Source organism: Mytilus galloprovincialis, chromosome 1, assembly GCF_965363235.1.
Source record: "Mytilus galloprovincialis chromosome 1, xbMytGall1.hap1.1, whole genome shotgun sequence".
NCBI classification, from domain to species: domain Eukaryota; kingdom Metazoa; phylum Mollusca; class Bivalvia; order Mytilida; family Mytilidae; genus Mytilus; species Mytilus galloprovincialis.
In genome coordinates this window covers 34,548,828-34,567,823 of record NC_134838.1, presented here as the reverse complement: position 1 = coordinate 34,567,823, position 18,996 = coordinate 34,548,828, and the positions used below count along the sequence as shown (strand labels likewise).

Sequence of the window (18,996 nt, the reverse complement as noted above, 5' to 3'; positions counted from 1 at the left end):
CCTGATGAAGGTAAATCCACGAAAGCTCTTCGAACGCATGGAACTTATAGAAGGTATTGTTTCTTTTCTTTTTTAAATCTCATGCACTTATTTGAATTGTTATACGAATTTTCTAATTGTTGAAACAGACAGTATTCAACTACCTAATAATGGAAAGATAAATATAGAAAAATATGAGCATGTCATATGTATTTGTTTTAAATGGCACTCTACATAAACTTCAATAGCGTATCTAGACATGAAGACAGTTTCCGAACTCAATTACAACAAGCAACATGCATATTTTACGATTTAAAAATTAAATTTAAGTGTACAGGAAATTATTACATAATATTTTGTTTTGCTTTTCTTATTGGTATAAACGTATAAAATTGTTGAGAGATAATGTTTTTTTTTATTGATTCGAAGTGTATTTCCATTTATGGAGATAATGTTTTTGTGTTCGTCATTTTTCATGGTAAAGAAAATGCATTTTAACGCGTTTGCATGTTACTTCATTCTACGACATGTGACTGTTTGACAGAGTGCGCTGGTTTTATTTTAAAGTATAATCTGATAACAACAAGGCCATTTAATCAAAACAAAAATAAATTGAATGCAAGAATAATATACTTCCTTTAACATACCATGTACAGTACAATATTCTTCATTGTAACTGAATGGATTTTGCTAAACTGGAACTCATATTAAACAAGGATATATAATTCACATATTGACAAATATATAGACACACAAAAAACGACTGGGTAAGTATCATGATAATATGCACCCCCAGTATCCTGCGCAAAAAATATATATAAAAGTAACGATTGCTTTGTAAAATGGTTGTCTAAATTTAGTTACAGTGTATTTTTTTATTTAGGGAATTTGGTTTGGGCGACAGGTCTGTTTGTGCGTTATAAATTTTCCACACAAGGGGCGACAAGTGCTTGACGGCGTACCAAATAACAGCCTGTTATCCGATGAGTTTTCATCGACATATATCTACGCATTTTCTATTTTCTTATATTTCTATAAATCCTTCTCTGAGTGATACATTTTGTATACCTGACTATATGTCAATCGGGAGATATACCATCTGTGTGAGAAAAACAGGAGTATTGACCATAATTTGTTCACTTTTGATTTGAAAGAGATCCAATAGTCACTCATGTCGGCCCTTTTCTATTGTTTGATTTTTCCCTTTTTATTCTTTGTGATCAAATGGAACGTTTTTAAGAACTAATTGAAAAGTAAGATCACAAAAAAAAAACCGAACTCCGAGGAAAATTCAAAACCAAAAGTCCCTATTCAAATGGCAAAATGAAAAGCTCAAACACATCAAACGAATGGACAACAACTGTCATATTCCTGACTTGGTGCAGACATTTTCTTATAAACAGGTGGACTTAACTTGGTTTTATAGCTAACTTAACCACTCACTTATATTGACAGTCATGTAAAATTTCATTATATTGACAACGATGTGTGAACAAAACAAGCAGACTCAATAGGTAAAAATGTCAAAAATAGGGGTACATCAGTCAAAAATATGTTATAATCTTAATTACTATAAAAACAAGGAACACCAAAAGGCATATATATAAAACACATTAGCAAAAATGAAGCCAGAATACAAAAAATTACCAAAATCACTAAAACGGGATGTAACAGTACCGAACCACGACATCTGTAACAATGAAGCACAAAAAGGCTCATATACAAAGCATATAAGCAAAAATAAAAGGCATGATTACAATTTTTTTAACACAGCACAATAAAACTATGAGGGGCAGAGCCACGTCAAATGTAACAAAGCAACAAATAAAGGCATATAGACAAAGCACATTAGAAAAAATGAAAGACAAGAATACAAAAATTTACCATAGGACAATTAAACAATGATGGGATGTATAACTATAAGTACAAAGCCACGTCAAATTGAAAAATACCTAAATGAAATTTCTCCTACACCAAATTCATGTGCGAATTCAATATCGAGGAAAATATCAAAGCATGAAATATACTTTATTTTACGATAATATTCTTAATCTCAAATTCGCTAAGATAAACGAGGTGCAAGCACTCTAAGAAATCTTGGTTATTGAATAACATGAAATTATCATCAAAATACATGAAAATGAAACTAATGAGCTTTGCTGGATGTTTTTTTTTTTCTTCCATTTTGTATTTGATCAAGATTTTTGTATGCATTCTGCTTCAAATGAGGACAAAAACAAGCAGGATGTACAGTTAGTACACATTGAAATAGCTACGTTGGCGATCAAAATGTAAAACAACCTTCATCGGTGTTTTGGTACAAAATCCTTTCATAGGATATATAAGTTCAAACAATCCCGTGTAGAAAACTAAAGACTTAGCTATGAAAAACTCCACCAAACACTAGGGTAGATAGAACATGCATTCAATTGAAGTCACCTTTGCCTGAATTTTTTTTTTAATTAGATTGCAATCTCATAGTATTTGATTGTGTTTATGATACATATAATGAGAATGTCTGTTGTTGAAAATCATGTTAAGAAAACAGTATAAAATTAGAGTGTATTACCAAATGAAACGAAAACTACTGTCATATACTTGAATTGTCACAAGCAGTTACGAAGAAAATGGTCGGCTTAACCTGGTTATAAAACCAGCTTGCTTAACCTTATAATTGAATCATAGTTATATATAGTATGCACTAAATTAGGTGAGCGATCCTAGCAGACAAAATACGTTAATGTGAGAATAAATGGGATAAAACATTCAATAAGAATTCATTGCAGACATACCATACAACTCAAAAAAAAAAATTATTCTAACACAGAAGCCAACAAAAAATGTTTTTAATTGTTATTAAATTGAAAAAATAAACGAAGAGTTTCATTATCTGTTTATTTCAGAAAACCGCCATGCAGTCTCAACGACGCATTGGTGTAGGGCGTATGGAGATGGATGATCTAGAAATAAATGCTGTAAAGAAATTTGGTGCAAAGTTTGTAGACCACATTTATCCTATCCCAATGGCAGAGGTTCTTAGAAAAAACTACATAATAGACGAACCCTTTTACCAAGAAATGCTTCAGTTGCAAAGAAATCATGCTCCCCGTAGAGTTATGTGTGAAACACTAATTAACGAGACAACAAAGAACTGCAACATTGAACAGCTTGTAAAAGTGTTATATTTTAACGGATTAAGGGATCTTGCCAAAGAATTATTCCTTTGTCACGAAGAAAGTCGTAACAAAGTTGCTCTACTCCGTGTAAATCGAGCGGACACTTGTAATAGGCGTAAGATTGGAGAATTATTTAAGAACATCAAACAAAAAGTTCATGCAATGATGTTTAAAAACTCGTTATCTGCTGTTCATGATTTAGGAGAGAGAATTAAGAAATCAATCATTGATATCGACGATCCCGTGCAAAAGATGTATGCATGTGATAAGTTTGTTGCATTGAAAGCTGCAGAAATGGACTCACTCACAAACATTGCGGGAATTGTCAGCAAAGATCACCCAGGGTATTTGGAAATGAAACGATATGTTTCAAGTACATCAAACCCCGCACTATCAGAGGTAATTCTGTATGGAAGACAAGCTGATGTTCTTTCTACAATTGGTGACTTTGAAGAAGCGGAAGATTTTATGAGACAAGCATTAGTAAGTGCCTACACCAGTTGTAGAAGTGACAGATATGTTATATAAAAATGTGGTTGTAAAACTATCGAAATTTGAGAAAAATCCCAATGACGAAGAACTACGGAAATCAATTTTGTTTGAAGCCGATAGAGGACTTTGGACGCTACACGACGAATCAGAAGACTTGCGATTATTTTGGACGAAACTTTTTCTTTTACGAATGGCATTTGCTCATCTTGGTATCGGAAAGTTTTGTGATATTGTACGCAATTATGTACCAACCATGCAATCAATTGTAGAAGCTGAAATGATACTAAAACTTGATCCCCTAAAAAATCTAGAACATCGGAGACAAATGTTTATTGCAGTTGCTAGAGCAAGACTAGAAGAATGGAAAGGTAACATGGAAGCTGCGATGAAATATTTACAAATAGCCAGGGGACTAGCAAAAGAGGGAAAGTATGCTGAAGACAGAGCACTTGCAGATTATGAAATCCTCCTGGAAAAGAATCCATGGCAAACACATATTTATGAGCGTCACCGACACGAACATGGAAAAGATGAACAAAATAGTCTTGCTTTGCCTTTGAGTTCTTCAATTTTGCCATCGTCACTTGAGGATTCAACAGATCAGAAGACTTATTTTTCATCAAACAACGACAGCCAGTGTCAATCAAGCAGAAGTGTGCATTTTGAAATATTAAGGACGGTAAGTGATACCCAATCAAACAAAAGCTTAGAACATCTCGATCCACAGTCTCCTTTAATTGCGACGTTAGCTCACTTTTCACGAATACATCTACAAGCGACAGTATGGAACATCTAAATCTATCCTCTTTACAAGAAAATGCAACTGAACCAGGATTGGGTAATACGGATGCTCGACATGATAGATTGGATATTTCTGTTCAATCTTCCATTTTGGTATCCAGCCAAACCGAAGCATCTCCAGACTCTTGCGATTATTCATACCCTTCGTTGGAACATTTGCGCTTTTCATCATTTGAAAGATAGTTCGTCACAATTTCATATTTGGAAACTTTGAAAACTCAAATTGAAATCGCATGTTGTATAATCACCGGCTCACATAGAACGTTTGTAACTACAACAAATTCACATATTGTAATTAAAGTTTTTATTTTTTTATTGCATTATTCGCATATTTACTGATTTCAGCCTTGAAGTCGACATGGCGGCTCCTTAGTTACGAAAAGTCTACTTTGGACTTGACTGTAGCTTACGAGAAAAACATATAAATTCAAAATGACAAATGTTAGGTTTTAGAATTAAATCAATTAAACAGATGTTTTTCTAGCGTTTATTCACGCAATAATCCATGAAAGCTACATATTTATTAAAATGTTTGAGCTTTATCTATCAGGGAGCAAAAACATCCCACACACACAGCATACCCACCCTCGCTTCAGAATTTGTCCTATTAGAACCGAAATAATTCATGGAAGCCATAGATTTGTTGTAAACTTACACATGGTCTGGGCCGTGATTTTCGTTAATTTTATCCCTCTCTAACGCTCAGGATAAAATTCGAATTTCACGGCCCAGGCCATGTGTAAATTTCCAACAAATATATGGCTTCCATGAATTATTTCATTCATTAGTCCACACTATAACAAATGCATATATCTACGTCAAAGTCTTTTGAAACAATGTACAGAACAATATAATTCAAAAAATGATTATTTTTAAAGGAATGATGCAATGTTTAACGCTTTCATCAGTCTTGAGACTTGTCAAGACTCACCAATGACGCTCGAATAAAAACAGTTTAAAGGTCAAATCGAATAACCAAACCGAAAAATCCAAAAGGCTGTCACACAGATTATTTGCTACATTTTGCGATCAAACTGGACATTTAAAATACAGGAAGAGTTTGATTTTTCCTCAGCGTAAGTTTCGAGTGTATCACCAGCCCAGTAGTCAGCCTTTCTGAGTTGAAACGGTTTAAAGAAATGTCATTCGTAAATATTACAAGTAACTGTTTACAAAACTCGAAAAACTAAGCATTTTCTAGTCCAAGGAATAGTTTATCTTTTTGGATATGGGATCCTAAACGCTCTTTAAACTTCATTTTTTATTTTGCTTTTTAAACAGTTTTTGTTCGAGTGTAACTCATGAGTCATGATGTAGGAATATAGAGTGAGTACAAACCTATCGGAATATAACTGTGAAGTAGTCTGCAGTACTTATATACACATCATCGAGTTTGTTGGAATGATATTTCACCAGGCTATCGATATCCTTATGGTTACTTACTGTGCACCACTACTAGCTGACTTCTTTTTGTACTCATAGAAACTAATATTCAAACAGAATATTCTTAAAGCGAAAGAGTAGTAGAATCTTTTAATAGACATTAATTTCACTTTCAAATACACTGATGATTATCGTATCGGTCACCATCATGAACTGGTTGAGCGATATGATGTTTTGGTGTCTCAACTCACTAGCAACGTTTTTCGCGGCGGTCTTAAATCTTTAGATAAAATCTTCAAAGATACCAAGATAGAGTTGTGTACGCCAGAAGCGGGATTCGTCTACAAAAGACTCACCATTGACATTCGAATCGAAACTGTCTGATCTTTAAATTTACCGATTATATTATATTTACGAATTTGCCTTTGTTTAATAAACTGTCCTGTGCCAAGTCAGGAATATGGCAGTTGTCGTCAAATAGATTGTTTCTATCTATGTTGGCGTTTCTTTTTGTTGCACATCAGTGTTTCTGTTATTCCTTTGTTTTTCTTTTAAAGTTGATGTGATGCCCTCGATTTTAGTATGTAACCCGGATTTGTTTCTCTCTCAATCGATTTATGATTGTTGAATAGCTGTATATACTACTGTTCCCTTTATTTAGCTAGGTACTACAGCAGGTTCAACCCACCATTTTCTTCCTAAGGAAATGCCTGTGCCAAGTCGGGAATATGGCAGTTGTTTTCGATTCATTTGATGTGTTTGATTTTGATTTTGCCATATAATAAAGGACTTTAAATTCTGTTTTGATTTTTTATTTTTTTATCAACGTAGCATATTTAACTACTTCAATAATTGCGTATTGTCTATATGCCTTTTTGTGCTTTTTCGTTACAGATTTGTATGTTCTTATAATGATTAAGATTATAACACAATGTCGACTGCTGTAGCCCTATTTTTGAAATTTTGACATATTAAGTCTGTTTGTTTTGTTCATAAATCGTTGTTAATATAAGGAAATTTGATGCGACTGTCATACAAGTGAGAGGTTTGGCTAGCTATAAAAACAGGGTCAATCCATGATTTTCTACATAAGGAAATGCCTGTACAAAGTCAGGAATATGACAGTTGTTATCCATTTGTTTGATGTTTTTGAGCTTTTGATTTTGCCATTCGATTACGGACATTCCGTTTTGAATTTTCCTCGGAGTTTAGAATTTCTGTGATTTTACTTTTTATTAATCCGTGTTGGTTGGCTGTATTTTTTTACGTATAAAAATGAGTAAGCTGTCTAATTTTTATCATTCCATATTTTTAGATCATGTCCTTATCACATTTCTTTAACATGTATGCAGTCGCATTTTTAATGTCATGTTTACTTATTTTATAAAATGTCAACAATTTAAAACTCTTAAAGATTTACAAAACTCATGGACTATATAATGTTTAAAAAAGAGGGACGAAAGATACCAAAGGGACAGTCAAACTCATAAATCTAAAACAAACTGACAACGCCATGGCTAAAAATGAAAAAGACAAACAAAAAACAGCACACATGACACAACATAGAAAACTAAAGAATAAACAACACGAACCCCCCAGAAAACTAGGGGTGATCTCAGGTGTTTAAGTTTCGTTAATCACTAATAAATTCTAAAGAATTAAAACTTATTGTTACTGATGGCACATCGTCAACAATTTGTAATGTTTCAGAAACAGAATCAAAAGAACTGCATTCAGGTGTATACGATCTTTCTTGTAAACATCCTATTGTCTCTTGATATTTTTCTAGGGCTTTGTCTTCTGCGTAATTTCCTTCTTTTGCAAGTATTCGTGCCATTTGGAGACATGTTTTAGACTCATTTACATCGCTTTTCAATTGATGAAGTCGAGATTTGGCTATATGATAAAACATCATTCGTCTGTGTTCCATATCTTTTAAATCGTCACATTCTAAAAGCCGTTCTGCCTCTGTAATGGATTTTGTAGATGGCACATAGATATCAATCATATCACAAAGTTTACCTATCCCTAACAGACAGAAAGCCATTCTTAGAATAAACAAACGTTTCCAAAATATTCTCATGTCTTCTGATTCATCATTTAAAGACCAAATTCCCCGACTGGCTTCTAGAAATAAAGATTTTCGCAGTTCTTCAGTTGGAAATTGTTCAAACTGAGATAGCTTAAAAACAACATTTTTATATATCATGTCCGTTATTTCGACACATGGAAGGCTATTGTCGGCAGCTACGTAAGCTGCTCTAAGTAAATCCTCGCCTTCTGTAAAACGACCATCTGTTGAGAGAACGTCTGCTTTACGACCATAAAGTATAACTTGGGAAATAGATGGAGCAGATGTACTATTTATAAAAGATTCCATTTCAACATAGCCTTCATGATCAGGGGATACACGTCCAGTGATATTGATTAAAGCGTCCATTTCAGCTGCTTTTAGAGCAGTATATTTGTCACAGAGGTACATCTTTCGAACAGGATTTGTTTCTCTTTCAATATTCAGTTTCATTATATTACTGAGTCTGTTAACATCTGCATGTGGATTTTTAAATGCTATATCATGTACAAGTTTCTTGATATCTCTGAAATATAAACTTATTTTTCTTCGGTTTTCTGTTTGTGTCTTGTTCATACGGATTATAGATGCTTTCTGCTGACATTGTTGATAACAACAGAACAATATCTCTGCCAAATAGCTATAGTTGCTATTGTACAGTGTAGTAACAATCTCCGAAAGGGTTAGTTTAGACAAAATAGTATCAACAAGCATTGTTTCAGCATCCATTGCATTTTTTATCTTTTGTAATTTTACATAAAGATGTAGAGGATTAGAAGATAAAGCTTCTGAAAACTTCATTAGATCATTATTTGTAGTGAGCCTTGAAATAAACAAAAGAAACCCATCCAGCTCTAAAGATGTCATAACAATTGCTCCATCTTGAAACTTTTGTCTGTTTGCCATATTCACTGATAATTTCTGAAATAATAAGATACTACGTCCTTTAGTTTAAATACAAAATATTGTTCCTTAATATAATTTATTGTTCTACTAGTATATTTGTATTTGATATCACTTTGTTTTGATAAAACAAAAAATGCTTAGTAGTAACATATAGTTTATTTTGTAATCGGGCAAAATTCCTTAAAACGAAGGAGAACTGGTGAGTGTAATGAGGCGAAATTTTATTTTCAAGATTTTTAATAATAAGATATATTTCCCAGTCAAAGTGGGGAGTACTCCCTGAATCATCCGCAGTTGTATATTTCAATGTTATAACCGTATTGTCTTAATGTATTCGTTCAAAACTAATGTCTATTATAAATATTAGAACTATAACATGTCATCTAAATAATGACGTCAACACGATATTCGACCTAAAGGAACAACAAACAATCGACTGACTTTATTTAACTGATGAACATATAATACAGCAGTTTGATTATTTGTGTGTGAAGTCATATTGGAATTAATGATAATCTATGTTTACTTACATTTTTTGTATGTACTGAAGAAACTGCATGAATCGTCTCTGAAAATTAGGAAGTTGTAATTGTAGGTGATAAGTTTTTTCCCTGATTACGTATATAACCGTAGGAGTGTTATATCCAATGACGATCATCGAATGCTGTAAACATTGAACATAAAAAAATGTGTCGTCCTAAAATTTAAACTTTTATACTTGTCCTAAATTTAGAACAGATATTTAAAATGTTTGCTTTGCTTACATATAAAGGTATAGAGATGAAACACCTATCAAATTATTCATAACTGAGAGTTAACCTACTTGAATATTTTATCATCCCTGTATAATTTTTTTACTGTTCGAAAAGGGGGATGTGGTAGTGAGAATTTGATATAAAGTTATATAGTAGGCATGGAATACTCGGAAGTTTTTGTAAGTATTTTGCTTTAAAAAGCATGCAATTATATATAAAGGGATTCATAGTGAAGACAAAATTACACGCCTGGTAAACCATCTAATCTCAACCAAATGGTTGAGACGGGAAAAAGTATTCTGGCACTTCCTGTTGAGCTTTTCTGGTTCAAAATATTGAAAATAAACACAGGGTAGGTCGAATTTTCGTCGATTTACTGAAAATCAAAGACTTTTTTGTAAAATCGGAGAATGTCATGCCATAGATAAATCATAATTGCAACTAATATGTCTCTTCTTGGTTTAAATTATTTTAGATTGAAGTCACAATCACTTTTCTCCTACGGATAATAATGTTTACATTCTTTAAATCCGATATTAATGACTAGCAAGAAAATATGTCAATTATTTGTGTTTATTTTAGGCTTTACGATAACCACGCTGTAAATTGCCCAAATATTTTTTTGTCAAGCCTACTCTGAGCAGAAAAATAAAAGAAATTAAAGTTCAATTCTTCTTGAATAATTGATAGGTCTTTCCTTCCATTTTCTTTTAATTATACTGTCATAAATAAAAATATCATATATATTGATTGATTAATTTATTGATTAGTTGGTTGATTGGTTTATTAATTAAACACTTGATATAGGGTCTCTTGAAACAAGCAGAAAAAAAAGAGACCTTGGATTCCGTATTAAACACATGAAACGGAAACTTGCATTAATTAATGGAATTGATTGATTGATTGATTGGTTGGTTGGTTGGTTAAACACATTGTGTGGTTAAACACATTGGTTAAACACGTGGTATAGGGTTAATTTAAACAAGCGAAAAAAAAGAGACATTAGATTCCGTATTAAACACATGTAACAGAAACATGCATTAGTTGTTTGATTGGTTGGTTGGTTGGTTAAACAAGTTGGTCTGGTTAAACATGTTGGTTAAACACGTTGGTTAGTTAAACACATTGGATAGGCTCAATTACAACAAGGGAAGAAAAAAAAGAGACCTTGGATCCCGTATGAAACAGATGAAACGGAAACATGCATTGATTGATTGATTGATTGGTTGGTTAAACACGTTGGTTGGTTAAACACGTTGGTTAAACATGTTGGTTGGTTAAACACGTTGATTGGTTAAACACCTTGATAGGCTCAATTAAAACAAGCGAAAAAAAAACTTGGATCCCGTATGAAACACATGAAACATAAACATGCATTGATTGATTGATTGATTGGTTGGTTGGTTGGTTAAACACGTTGTTTGGTTAGTTAATCACGTTGGTTAAACATGTTGGTTCAACACGTTGGTTAAACACGTCGGTTAAACACGTTGGTTGGATTGGCTTAATTAAAACAAGCGAAAAAAAAACACCTTGGATCCCGTATGAAACACATGAAACGGAAACATGCATTGATTGATTGGTTAGTTGGTTGGTTAGTTAAACACGTTGGTTAAACATGTTGGTTTAAAACGTTGGTTAAACACGTTGATTGGATAGGCTCAATTAAAACAAGCAAAAAAACCCACCTTGGATCCCGTATGAAACACATGAAACGGAAACATGCATTGATTAATTGGTTGGTTGGTTGGTTGAACACGTTGGTTGCTTAGTTAAACACGTTGGTTAAACACGTTGGTTAAACACGTTGGTTAAACACGTTGGTTGGATAGGCTCAATTAAAACAAGCGAAAAAAAAACCTTGGATCCCGTATGAAACACATGAAACGGAAACATGCATTGATTGATTGGTTGGTTAAACACGTTGGTTGGTTAGTTAAACACGTTGGTTTAACACGTTGGTTAAACACGTTGGTTAAACACATTGGTTGGATAGGCTGAATTAAAACAAGCGGGGAAAAAAACCTTGGATCCCGTATGAAACACATCAACCGGAAACATGCATTGATTGATTGGTTTGTTGGTTGGTTAAACACGTTGGTTGGTTAGTTAAACACGTTGGTTAAACACGTTGGTTAAACACGTTGGTTGGATAGGCTGAATTTAAACAAGCGGGAAAAAAACCTTGGATCCCGTATGAAACACATGAAACGGAAACATGCATTGATTGATTGGTATGTTGGTTGGTTAAACACGTTGGTTGGTTAGTTAAACACGTTGGTTAAACACGTTGGTTTAACACGTTGGTTAAACACGTTGGTTAAACACGTTGGTTGGATAGGCTCAATTAAAACAAGCGAGAAAAAAGACCTTGGATCCCGTATGAAACACATGAAACGGAAACATGCATTGATTGATTGGTTGGTTAGTTAAACACGTTAGTTAAACACGTTGGTTAAACACGTTGGTTAAACACGTTGGTTAGACACGTTGGTTGGATAGGCTGAATTAAAACAAGCGGAAAAAAAACCTTGGATCCCGTATGAAACACATGAAACGGAAACATGCATTGATTGATTGGTTGGTTAAACACGTTGGTTGGTTAGTTAAACACGTTGGTTAAACACGTTGGTTTAACACGTTGGTTAAACACGTTGGTTAAACACGTTGGTTGGATAGGCTCAATTAAAACAAGCGAAAAAAAAACCTTGGATCCCGTATGAAACACATGAAACGGAAACATGCATTGATTGATTGGTTGGTTAAACAAGTTGGTTGGTTAGTTAAACACGTTGGTTAAACACGTTGGTTTAACACGTTGGTTAAACACGTTTGTTGGGTAGGCTGAATTAAAACAAGCGGAAAAAAAACCTTGGATCCCGTATGAAACACATGAAACGGAAACATGCATTGATTGATTGGTTTGTTGGTTGGTTAAACACGTTGGTTGGTTAGTTAAACACAATGGTTAAACACGTTGGTTTAACACGTTGGTTAAACACGTTGGTTAAACACGTTGGTTGGATAGGCTCAATTAAAACAAGCGGAAAAAAAACCTTGGATCCCGTATGAAACACATGAAACGGAAACATGCATTGATTGATTGATTGGTTGGTTGGTTGGTTGGTTGGTTGGTTGGTTGTTTAAACACGTTGGTTAAACATGTTGGTTAAACACGTTGGTTAAACACGTTGGTTAAACACGTTGGAAAGTGTCAATTAAAACAAGCGAAAAAAAGAGACCTTGGATCCCGTATTAAACACATGAAACGGAAACTTGCTTTGATTGATTGATTGATTGATTGATTGATTGATTGATTGATTGGAATTCAAACACACATAAAACTGTTTAAATAGTGCCAAAAAAACACATAATTTGATGACCTTGACCTTTGACCTTGTGACCTTTGCCAAGGTCATTGCTCCACAAGGTCATTGCAAAAGACCATATGGGTCAAGGACCTTTTGTTAAAGAGTTTGGCCTAAAAATGGCTTTTTAAAAACCATCAATGGGAGTTATGTCCCTTACATGATGGTAAAATCAGTATAGTCATAATGTAAAAAAGTTGCCCCTTGAAGTACCAATCATTTTTCACTGCTTAATTTTTCTGTATCTATAACCGTTCAATAGTTATAGGGAAATGAAAAACTTTTGAAAATCTAAAATATGACCTTGACCTTTGACCTTGACCTATATTTTCTAGTTTTGGTCCAATGAACTCAAATCTGAAGACCCGCAGTCTTTATGACTTACGGTTCATGAGATTTATATGCATATCGAAAATTTAAATATTCAAGGGGAAATAACTCCTATAAAAGGTCACTGGATTGCTTCGGTTAAAGTTATTTGAAGTTGTAACTTTTGGCAAGGAACATTTTAAAAAAAACCATTTGCCGCTAAGTCTTATAGTTTATGAGGAGTAGTGATAACAGTGTTTTTTGTAATTGGGGAGATAACTCCTATAAGGTAAACAGTAAACCTTGGTTATTCTAATACCAGATAGATATTATACCCCTGATACATGATACCAAAGATCATTTGGATATGTTGCGTACTTTTCTTGTTTTTGGACTTTGAAAACGGCGGAAGAAAAAGAATAATAATAATAATAATAATAATAATAATAAACAAACGAAATACAGTAAGGTCTTTCCATTTAAGAAAGGAAAGACCTTAAATATAAATGGTTGAGATATAAAGGTATTGGTTGAGTCTTTCTGTCACGATGTTGAGACTTTCTGGTTGCGATGTACTATTCGAGTTTACCTTTTTTTACGGTTAACCTGATTCATGTTTTCTGTCTGTGGTAACATAAAATCTAAATACACTCAGATACAATTTTAAGCATTGCCGATAGAAAAATACATGCCTTACAAATATAAATAAGATTATTTTACAATGGTTATTTATTAAATAAATATGATTTGGATGAATTCGATTCCTAACAGACATCAAAATTTATGTAATGCCGAAAATGCGTTAAAAATTAGTTAAAAACTAAACAATCGAACAGGACCCCTTTTTTTAGGTTTATTTTATCGTACACATTATTTCAGGTAAAAGGTGGTGATAACTTAAATATGAGTAAAAGATGTCATTTTTGTCATTATAATACTTATCACAAAAAAAAATATGATTCGATTTTAAAATTGCTTTGTAAGTATTATAAGTGACGTCCAACTTAGTGTAATCACAGGTGTTGTATTGAAATAATTAAAACTTAGATGTTTGTTCACACCTGCATTCAGGGCAAATCCTTAATATTTGGTAATATTCAGCAACATTTATATTATAACCCGGGCCCCGTCACACTAGGCCGTGATTGCACTACGATCTCTAAAAATATAATGCTATTGGCGATCGTAGTGCAGTATGGTCGTGTTACGGTCTTGATGAGGTCTTGGTATTCGTGTTGAGAGTAGCAAACTTTTATTAATTTAAACATGTTCAAAACAATCGTGATGGGTTCGTGGCGAAATCAGGTCACAGTTCTGTTCTAGTCGTAGATTTTTTTAGTCTCGATTACTCAGACGCATATTTAAATATATCTACTTTGAAAAATAAAGCGGCTGAATGATCGAGACTACGATTTTTTTTAGCCGTGGAACTGTCAGGATCAGTTCCACGTTGAACTGTGTAAATCGATTCTAGGTATAGAACTTACCAATGACCAAATCAGTTCTTGGTTAGAACTGTTCTAGCTAGAACTGTCTTAAAAGTGTCAGGAGATAGTTCCACATTTGTCCGCTAGAACAGTTCTCCTTCAGATTATGACAGTTAGAGGTAATCTCCATTGTATGAACATCTCCTTTGCAATTTTTTGAATGAGAATTACTTTTGATGAAATGAATGAATTTAATGATTATCCATTTCTGAATATTAATTCAGTTTTCTTTTGAAATATTTTAAAACTGGATTCGACGTAGGTAAATTGTGGGAGATAGTTAGTTTGAACTCTGGCCTGGTCAAATTAAATTCTAAAAAAAAATTGTGTGTGTCTATGCTAAGCATGCGATATCTGCTAAAAGTTGTGATCACACCTTACCAGATAGCTCGAACTAACGCCGAAAGGATAAACAAAAGTTTTACATTTACAAAATTTTTGCATCCGTTAGGAGTCCGCGATGTAATGACCAAATAAAACGGACGTGTAATATGTCGAAAAATGGGGTGGAAGAGGAATAAGAAAAAAAAATAATGTCAGAATAAAAAGCCAATAATTTTGCCTGATCATGATTAAGAAGTTGAGCCAAAAATATTAATGATACCAAAGAAAACTTGCATACCAATAATTGATTTTTCTTACGCGATTTGTTTCAATTTGTATGTATCCGTTTTATTATCAATGATCTTTCTGTGTTACGATTTCCAATGATACAACTCTCCACAAGAGACCAAAATGACACATAAAGTAACAACTAGAGGTCGCCGTACGGCCTTCGATAATAAGCAAAGCCCATACTGCATAGATAGCTATAAAAGGCCCCGAAATGACAATGTAAAACAATTGTAACGAGAAAACTAACGGCCTTTTTAATATATAAAAAAAATGAACGAAAAACAAATATGTTACACATAAAAAAATAGATAAATTCTAGCCCTGGAGATGTCAATTACAACATTATTGACGTTAAAGATTCTGTGCAAAACTGCATCTCAAACGCTAGACTTAATCTCCAGCGTTAGAACTTTAATACTAGTACTTAAAAACACAGCTATTTACTATTTAGACTCTATTACAACCAAATGCCTCTTTAGAAGCTGCTGTGATAACTACAGACAAGATTAAAATGACTGTTGAAATGTCAAACAATATACGGCAAGTTTATGAATTTTGACAGTTGTATATGTAATTGATACTAAGCTACACAAGGTCATGTTTTTCTCTGACTGTTTATGACGTCTTTACACTAAATTCATTGGATGTTGGATGTGTACGGATTGATAGTTTAGTCTTACCTGCATGATTTTTTTATTAGTTGTTAGTGGCTTTGAACTAGCTGTCAGATAATTGCGAGTACTCTCAGATCTGTTCCTATTGTCTTTTTGTTGTCGGGATGTTCAAGAACCCGGCCACGTCCAATTGTATTTTTGTCCATCTGATGAGTTAAACCGTTTTCAACTGATTTTTATACTAGTAGTTCGTTCTTATGTTCTTATGTTGTACTGTTATATATACCACTGTCCCAGGTAAGGTAAGGGGAGATCCCGGTAACATGTTTAACCCCTCCACATTATTTATGTATGTGCCTGTCCCAAGTCAGGAGCCTGTAATTCAGTGGTTGTCGTTTGTTTATGTGTTAAATATTGAATCATATTTGTTTTTCGTGATTTATTTTTTTATAAATAAGACCTTTAGTTTTCTCGTTTAAATTGTTTTCCATTGTCATATCGGGACCTTTTATAGCTGACTATGCGGTATGGGCTTTGCTCATTGTTGAAGGCTGTACGGTGACCTATGGTTGTTAATGTCTGTGTCATGTTGGTCTCTTGTGGACAGTTGTCCCATTGGCAGTCATACCACATCTTCCTTTTTATAGTTGAAAATTGCATTCACCAGAAGATCTCAACATTGTTCCAGAATATCTCAACCGATACCAGAAAATCTCAACATGACATACTTTATAACATATTAAGCATAATGAAATTATATTAGTAAAGAAAAATAACAAACTATAATTTTATGTTTATAATGTTTTAGAAAAATACTAATTTACTAATATATATGCTAGTTTATCAATGATATCACTGTCATTTTGTCAATAGCTGACTGCGCTGGCCACATTTACCTGCTGGAGAAAAGTCATTACGATGTCATTTTAAATCCCATTCATTTGTGTTATACACGAGACAAACTGTAATTCAAATATCTCTGGCATGACATTCTCTGATTTTACAAAAAACGCATTGATTTTCAGTAAATTGACGAAAAGTCGACCTACCCTGTGTTTATTTTGAATATTTTGAACCAGAATAGCTCAACAGGAAGTGCCAGAATACTTTTTTCCGTCTCAACATTTGGTTGAGATTAGATGGTTTACCAGGCGTGAATTATAAAATATATAAAGGTGCGAAATAAAGACCCTAATAACGATTACCACGGAAAAGATAGCATATTCATTAATACGCATATAAAAAGGTATTTGGCAAACGTACAATTTCAATGTGCTTAAATTTTTATGTTTATACTTATTGTTTCTTTGAATAAACTCATTCTTACATGTAATAATTTTGTATAATTGAATTGCTATAATAAGATTTAAAAACAAAGTGTCTTATTGGTTCTCATAAGGACTTTATTTTAAGTAACTGAAAACGACTCTAATATATAAAAAAGAAGATGTGGTATGATTGCCAATGAGACAACTATCTACAAAAGACCAAAATGACACAGACATTAACAACTATAGGTCACCATACGGCTTTCAACAATGAGCAAAGCCCATACCGCATAGTCAGCTATAAAAGGCCCCGATTAGACAATGTAAAACAATTCAAACGAGAAAACTAATGTGTATTGTCATCTAGGTTTTAACATCTAGTCAGTACTTTTGTTGGCACTGCACATAATAATGCTTTGAACTAGCTTACAGTAACTGGGAATTATTATTAGTTTTAACTTCTGTACTATTCTGCATTTTGTCATATCGGTACCTTTTATAGATTACTAAACGGAATAATTGCAGCTGATTGTTGAAGGCGTATATTGATTGGAACTTGTTCACATCTATGTCCTTTGATATATCGAGGATTGTCTTGTGGCAATCCTACCACACCTGCTTAGTTTTGGAATACTATATAATACATTCTTCTGGTTGTTTGCCGAATCACCGTTCTTCGTTTTCGTAATTAACTACTAGTATCTTATATATACATTTTTAAATATCTTTTGAACGAATAGCCACTTGCTATTTATTTCCTGAACTGACTAGGGCACTCGGAAGACATGACGGTATAAGGGTGCACAAGGTAAGTACATAATGACTAGGCCACTCGGAAGACATGACGGTATAAGGGTGCACAGGTTAAGTACATAGTGACTAGGGCTCTCGGGAGACATGACAGTATAAGGGTGCACAAGTTAAGTACATAGTGACTAGGACACTCGGAAGACATGACGGTATAAGGCTGCACAAGTTAAGTACATAGTGACTAGGACACTCGGAAGACATGACGGTATAAGGCTGCACAAGTTAAGTACATAGTGACTAGGGCACTGGGAAGACATAACGGTATATGGGTGCACAAGTTAAGTACATAGTGACTAGGGCACTCGGAAGACATGACGGTATAAGGTGCACAAGTTAAGTACATAGTGACTAGGGCACTCGGAAGACATGACGGTATAAGGCTGCACAAGTTCAGTACATAGTGACTAGGGCACTCGGAAGGCATGACGGTATAAGGGTGCACAAGTTAAGTACATAGTGACTAGGACACTCGGAAGACATGACGGTACAAGGGTGCACAAGGTAAGTACATAGTGACTAGGGCACTTGGAAGACATGACGGTATAAGGGTGCACAAGGTAAGTACATAGTGACTAGGACACTCGAAAGACATGACGGTATAAGGGTGCACAAGGTAAGTACATAGTGACTAGGGCACTCGGAAGACATGACGGTATAAGGGTGCACACGTTAAGTACATAGTGACTAGGGCACTCGGCAGACATGACGGTATAAGGGTGCACAAGGTAAGTACATAGTGACTAGGGCACTTGGAAGACATGACGGTATAAGGGTGCACAAGTTAAGTACATAGTGACTAGGGCACTCGGAAGACATGACGGTATAAGGGTGCACAAGTTAAGTACATAGTACTTTCGTGTATACAATTTTGCATTTCAGTTTTATAACTCAACTGGATAGAGATGAACTAGGCGTAGATATAAGACGTAGGTTAAGAGAGTATTGTCTATGTTGTAGTGTAT

General features: G+C 34.0%; 2 protein-coding genes across 2 annotated transcripts; one reads left to right on the top strand and one right to left on the bottom strand.

The window, feature by feature from the left end:
* The first annotated feature begins 419 nt into the window (after positions 1–419).
* LOC143043061 (uncharacterized) lies at positions 420–3,683 on the top strand. Its single transcript, XM_076215553.1, has 2 exons — positions 420–746; positions 2,883–3,683. The coding sequence occupies exon 2, from the start codon at positions 2,892–2,894 to the stop codon at positions 3,681–3,683; it is 792 nt and encodes a 263-aa protein (XP_076071668.1). The 5' UTR covers positions 420–746; positions 2,883–2,891.
* A 3,428-nt stretch (positions 3,684–7,111) lies between these two features.
* On the bottom strand, positions 7,112–9,455 carry LOC143072431 (uncharacterized). The gene is made up of 2 exons (XM_076247355.1): positions 9,339–9,455; positions 7,112–8,823 (listed from the first exon to the last, which is right to left on the bottom strand). The coding sequence occupies exon 2, from the start codon at positions 8,806–8,808 to the stop codon at positions 7,465–7,467; it is 1,344 nt and encodes a 447-aa protein (XP_076103470.1). The 5' UTR covers positions 8,809–8,823; positions 9,339–9,455; the 3' UTR covers positions 7,112–7,464.
* Positions 9,456–18,996: the final 9,541 nt, after the last annotated feature.

Coding starts and splice junctions, on each gene's coding strand:
- LOC143072431 (XM_076247355.1), bottom strand. CDS start 8,808: ATGGCAAACAGACAAAAGTTTCAAGATGGAGCAATTGTTATGACATCT.
- LOC143043061 (XM_076215553.1), top strand. CDS start 2,892: ATGCAGTCTCAACGACGCATTGGTGTAGGGCGTATGGAGATGGATGAT.